The 6,146-nt window shown below is 34.3% G+C and overlaps 1 protein-coding gene across 1 annotated transcript; it reads right to left on the reverse strand.

The window, feature by feature from the left end:
• Positions 1-1,130: 1,130 nt before the first annotated feature.
• LOC106881608 (protein rhomboid) lies at positions 1,131-3,828 on the reverse strand. Its single transcript, XM_014932070.2, has 2 exons — positions 3,737-3,828; positions 1,131-2,272 (listed from the first exon to the last, which is right to left on the reverse strand). The coding sequence occupies exons 1-2, from the start codon at positions 3,777-3,779 to the stop codon at positions 2,040-2,042; spliced, it is 276 nt and encodes a 91-aa protein (XP_014787556.1). The 5' UTR covers positions 3,780-3,828; the 3' UTR covers positions 1,131-2,039.
• Between the last annotated feature and the right edge of the window lie 2,318 nt (positions 3,829-6,146).

The raw sequence follows: 6,146 nt of genomic DNA on the forward strand, positions 1-6,146 counted from the left end.
TAATAATAATAATAATGATAATAATAATAATAATAATAATGATAATAATAATAATAATAATAATAATAATGATAATAATAATAATAATCATCCTTTCTACTATACGCACAAGGCCTGAAATTTTGTGGAAGGGGACTAGTCGATTACATCGACCCCAGTACACAACTGGTACTTTATCAGCCCTAAAAGGATAAGACAAAGTCGACCTCGGCAGAATTTGAACTCAGAACCTAAAGACGGACAAAATACTGCTAAGCATTTTGCCCAGAGTGCTAACGATTCTGGCAGCTCACCGCTTTAGTATTAATGATGATAATAATAATAATAATAATAAATAGATGATGCTAAAATTGTGATGCGAAATTAGTTTAGTGTTTCTGATAACAACATCAACGCTTGATGATGATGATGATGACAATGATAATGGTGCTGAGGAAGCAAAGAATAATAACAAATGCCAAATTGGTAATGAAGGAGAATGTTCCATGTCAAAGTTGAGAACGGCATTTTGGTAAATGTTTAATTGGTTAATTATATATATATTGATTATGGTCTCAAGTGGAATACAAAACGGAGGTATATGTGTATTTGTATGTATGTGCGTGTGTGTATATATATATATATATACACACATACATACACACACGTGTCTGTGTTCCTGTGTACATACACATGTATATGTATGTATGTGTGTGTTTGTATATGTGTGTATGTATGTTTACTGTTATATAATTGTACGAGTATATAGCTTACACTAACATAAATATATGAATCCCAATATATACATTTCAATACACACACACACACACATTTATACACATTTGTATTTTTATATATTTATTTTACTTTGTGAATATTCATATAAACATGGTACATATATAAACCGAAATATATATACATATATGTATGTTGAAAGTGTACTTAAATAACACTATTTTATTTTGCACTAGCTTTTTTATATGTATGTATATATATATATATATATATATATATATATATATATATACATACACACACACACACACATGTAGATCAGTATATATAAACATATAAAATTAAATACAATAATGCATACACTTACATACATTCACACACATACACACACATACACACATATATATGTATTCTCATTCTTTTTGATTCTTTCATAATTCCTTCTAATTTCCTTTTCTTCTTCTTCCTCCTCTGATTTCCTTTTTCTTTTTTTTTCTTTTTGACTCTTGACATCCCACTCAGTAAACCTTATCATACACTCCTCGTCGGTTGTTAGTGTCAACCCGTGACAACACTGGGGGATAGTCGGAGTGGTAGAGGGAAGGAGACAGTAGACCCTTGAAAGATGGGGTAGGAGTATGACTGATAGATGAGCGATGGAGGAAAAGATGCTGCTGGGAGTTACAACTCATACATACAAATATACATATATATGTATGTATATGTATGTATGTATATATATATGTATATGTATATATGTATGTATGCATATATATATATATTATATAAAATATCAATGTGTATGCATGCATTTATATATAGATATACATACACACAAACACAAGTTTATATGCCCACACATATATATATATATACACACACACACACATGTATGTATATACATGCATACAAACACATGTATTTACATGTATATACATACATATATATAAATGCATACATATATGCATTCATATATATATTTACGTATGTATATATACACACACAAACACATTTATATACACATTTACATATATATTCGTATATATAAATACATATATTGATATTTACACACACACACACACATATACACATACATTTTTACACATACTTACTTTTAAAGATGTTCATGTCTAAATGAAAATTTTGTTTTTCAAATTTTTATATCGAAATTTTGGAATGTCGAATGTATGTGTGGGTTGGGGGCGTGTGTCATATTTTGGAGACATCACATGAGTCTTTTGGGCAGGGGTTGGAAAATCTTTATATTGCAGAGTCTGTGTTCTTCGAGAAAGTTCTGAGAAGAATGTAATAGCAGTATATAAAGTCTAGTAGTAGAAAACATTCCAAAATATGGCAAAGACCGTACACGCAATGTAAATTCCAAGAGCAAGCCACCAAATATATTGTTCATGGAGTTTCTGTTCAAAGTTCTTCAGGACAACTAGACCGATTGTGATTCCGGCCAAAGCTCCCATTAAATGAGCTGTGTACGCAACTGGTGGAAGGGCATCGTCCACTGAATACCGGTCCCAGATAGCAAAGCCGACGTCAGCACTTGCTGTAATGATACAGAAAGGAAGAAGAAACAGAATAAGCAATTCGTTAATAATAATGATACTGATTTTAAGTTTTAGCATACTGATTTTAAGTTTTGGGGGAGGGGACTAGTCAATTTCGTTTTCTCAAGAACACAATGCATCGCCCGGTCTAAGAATTGAAACTACGATCTTGTGGTTGTGAGTGCAACACCCTAACCACTTAGGCCATGCATCCTAATAATAGTGATAATAATAATAAATGCTGCTGCAAATGATAAATGACTAAAGAGAAAAATTATCATTCCTACAGCCCTCACCTGTGTTTGTGCCACGTAAAAAGCACTAAGTCCACTCTGCTGAGTGGTTGGTGTTAGGAAGGGCATCCAGTTGTAAAAATCCTTCCAAAACAGTCACAGAAGTCTGGTGCAGGCTTCTGCCTAGCCGGCTCATGTCAAACCATCCCACCCATGCCAGCATGGAGGGCGGGCGTTAAATGACGATGATAGTTCTTTATATTTCAATAGTAATTTGCAGAGGGAATACAGTGACTGGGTTTGTAGTTAAGGTAGGGGAAAATATCTCTACATAAAGAGATTAAGAAGTTTGCTTTGCAAACCTTGTGGTTTCATGTTCAATCCTACTTTGCAGAACAATGTATTCTTGAACAAAACACTTCATCTAACAAAGTGCTACCTTGTCCAGGAACTGAAACCATGATCTTGCAATTATGAGTGTGACACTCTAACAACTAGGCCATGTACCTTTGCAAACCAGTGTATTTGATTATACTGTACTGTTCTATATTTAAGAGATAAGTAATTATATACATTATTTACATTTGACGGATATTTGTCCTCATCTTGTTTGTTGTTAACACGTTTCAGCTGTTATACTCTCCAGCCTTCATCAGGTGTTTTGGAGAAATTTCGAACCTGGGTTCTCATTCCTAAGGTATTTTTCTGATGTTATCATTATTATTATTCAAGTCACTGCCTGGAATCGAACTCGGAATCTTGGGGTTAGTAGCCCGTGCTCTTAACCACTATGCCATATGCCGATGGGCTGCTCAATCCACATGCTTTCTAGCCAGCTACTCCTTATGAGCAGCAGTCCTGTGCTCATTGACGACAACAGGATGTTTATGGCATATGTGCTGCGATCGACTTACAGTCATAAAAAAAAAACAGCTGCAGTAGTCACACTCAAAGACTGAGTAGAACCAGGGACAGACACACCATAAGGCAACGTGACACCTCATAGAATATGGTGTAGTGGTTAAGAGCACGAGCTACTAACCACAAGATTCAGAGCTTGATTCCAGGCAGTGACCTGAATAATAATAATAATGAGACCCCAGGTCCGAAATTTCCCCAAGACACCTGATGAAGGCTGGAGGGTATATCAGCTGAAACGTTGTGATGACAACAAACAAGATGAGGACAAATATCCTTCAAATGTAAATAATGTATTTATACTGTACTTACCAACTATAAATATGGCACCAAGTTTGAATATTCCAAGTTCCATCTGTGGATAATTCTACAATATAAGAAACATAGATAGATAAACATTGAAGAAAATATGAATACGATTGCAACAGCATTTAAAGCATTGAATGTGTTTAGTATTTTACAGATAGGAACGTAAATTTTGAATGCAGTATGGCTATGACAACAGCAGAAAAACTGGATATTTTGTCCTTATAAGATAGGAATAAGTAGCCAGCAGGTGGCTCCCATAGCCACCTACTGGCAACTTATTTCTGTCTTTTAAGGGTAAATACTTCATTTTTATGCTGTTTTCAAAGCTATACTGCATTCGAAATTTACTTTCTTGATGGTGAAAAAATATGATTTTTTTTTTTTACATTATTTAATGGAATTTATTGGGTGGAAGTAGAAAGATGGCAGAGTGCTGGAAGAAATATTTGTTGTTACTTCCATTATAGCTGTTTACATTCTAGATTCGAATTTCTGTTTTGTTTTTTCTGGAGTTGATAAAAGATAGTAACAGTCATATACTGGGGTCAACTTCAGTAACTGTCTGTATTGTCTTTGATCTTTTAGTTTTTACTCGTTTCAGTCATTGGACAATGGCCAAGCTGGAGCACCACCTTCAAAAGTTTTAGTAAAAAAAAAAAAAAAATCAACCCTAATGCATATTTTTGAATCTGTCACTTTTGCCAAACTGCTGAGTGATGGGGGTTGTAAACAAACCAACATCGGTTGTCAAGTGGTGGTGGGTGGGAGCAAACACAGAGACACACACTTACATGCAGGGAAGCAAACAAATAACTACAACAAGCTTCCTCACAGTTTCTGTCCACCAAATCCTTTCACAAGGCTTTGGTCAGCCTGGGGCTATAGTTGAAGACACTTAAAAGAGGTGCAGTATTGTGTGACTGAACTGAAAACCACGTGGTTTCAAAGCAGGCCTCTTAACCATGCTGCCATGCCTGCGCTTGTCTGTTAAGTTTAGTTTGAATTTTTCCAACTCATTACAGTTGGTCTTCTGCAATAAAGCCAACCTGTTATCTCTGTGCAGGCCTACAACTATAGCTGTGACTTTACTGTTAAGTGCACCCAGTATGTAAAGATCACATATTTCTTTTGAACAATCTTATATTGACATCAAACCAACAGATGGGGTTTGTCAAAGAGTAAGCTTTTTCTTTTTTTTTTTCTTTTTATTTCGTTCTGGCATACATAATGAATTCTGTCATCGTTAATAACAGTGATGTATGTCTTGGCAGAGCCTAGAGCTCTGATACATAACACTTTCAAGATGGAGGGATAAAATTCAACAATAATGACTTGAGTGATTTTCTTCTTTTTCTTCTCTCATTTTAAAACCCAGCTGATTATAGTTTTCTTATTGTTACAGTGACATCAGTTGGTGGCTTTCATCATTCTATCATTAATGTTATTTAAAATGTATTTACTAAGTAATCCAATCTCAATTTTAGTAGGATTGATTAATCTGCATTTCAGATTAGAGGTGAAATTCTCTTAATGATCTTTGAAGGTGATATATATACTTTACGTTCAACTAAACATTCTGATCTATTGTCTGTTTCCAGTCTAATGTTTGCTTCATTATTTATGTTATTCTAAGTATGTAAGTGAACTGTTCCATGGTTTTCGGTAATGTTGTTGGATATTGAGTCGATTGTACGTGTCTATCTAATTCTTATAGATTTTTCGTTTTATCTGTGAATATGAAGGTTTTATTGGATTTTTTAATGTTCTTCTGTATCAAAGTTTAGTTTCTGCTAGAAGGTGTTGTTAGACTTTCAGCAATGTTCATATCTAAGAGGTCACATACAAATTGTATGAAGTCTTTAATTCATGACTGGTAGTTGCATGCTTTTATACACAAGTTATAAATAGGTGAGTGAGTCATTGATGTCTGAATCATGTAAAAAGCCTTCCATTTCATATGCTTTAGGGCATCTTTCACCTTTTCCAATAACCGTTTCGTGGAATTCTTTATTTGATGGTATTTCAATGTTTCTTAGTTGAATAAGCTGTGTTATATAATTCCGTGTTCACAGGCCATACTTTTTCTTTCTTTCTTTTTTTCTTTTGTTGTAATTAGTGCTCTGTAGTATAAGAGCATGGATCAGTGGCATTTCGTGGAATGTGCAGAGGGTGTGGATCTCACAGGCTGGCCGTGCTTTTGTTGGGGATGACATACATATGGTGAGGGTATATTATGTTTAAAAAGGTGGTAGCCAAAGCTACAGCTCATATTGTGTAGACTACACAGGCTGGTCACTCTTTTATACAGAAAGAAAAAGCTTCACTGTATGTGTTACTTGAATACAAAAAATATCTCTGTATGTACAAATACTTTCTTAACTGTATGTGTGTATGTGTATATATATATATATAT

This window comes from Octopus bimaculoides, unplaced genomic scaffold (genome assembly GCF_001194135.2).
Source record: "Octopus bimaculoides isolate UCB-OBI-ISO-001 unplaced genomic scaffold, ASM119413v2 Scaffold_164267, whole genome shotgun sequence".
Classification (NCBI taxonomy): domain Eukaryota; kingdom Metazoa; phylum Mollusca; class Cephalopoda; order Octopoda; family Octopodidae; genus Octopus; species Octopus bimaculoides.

What these genes read in the sequence shown, in the direction of transcription:
- LOC106881608 (XM_014932070.2), bottom strand. Translation starts at nt 3,779, where the DNA reads ATGGAACTTGGAATATTCAAACTTGGTGCCATATTTATAGTTG. An exon ending in TGGTGCCATATTTATAGTTG is followed by an intron (nt 2,273 to 3,736) that starts GTAAGTACAGTA and finishes GTATCATTACAG; the next exon opens with CAAGTGCTGACGTCGGCTTT.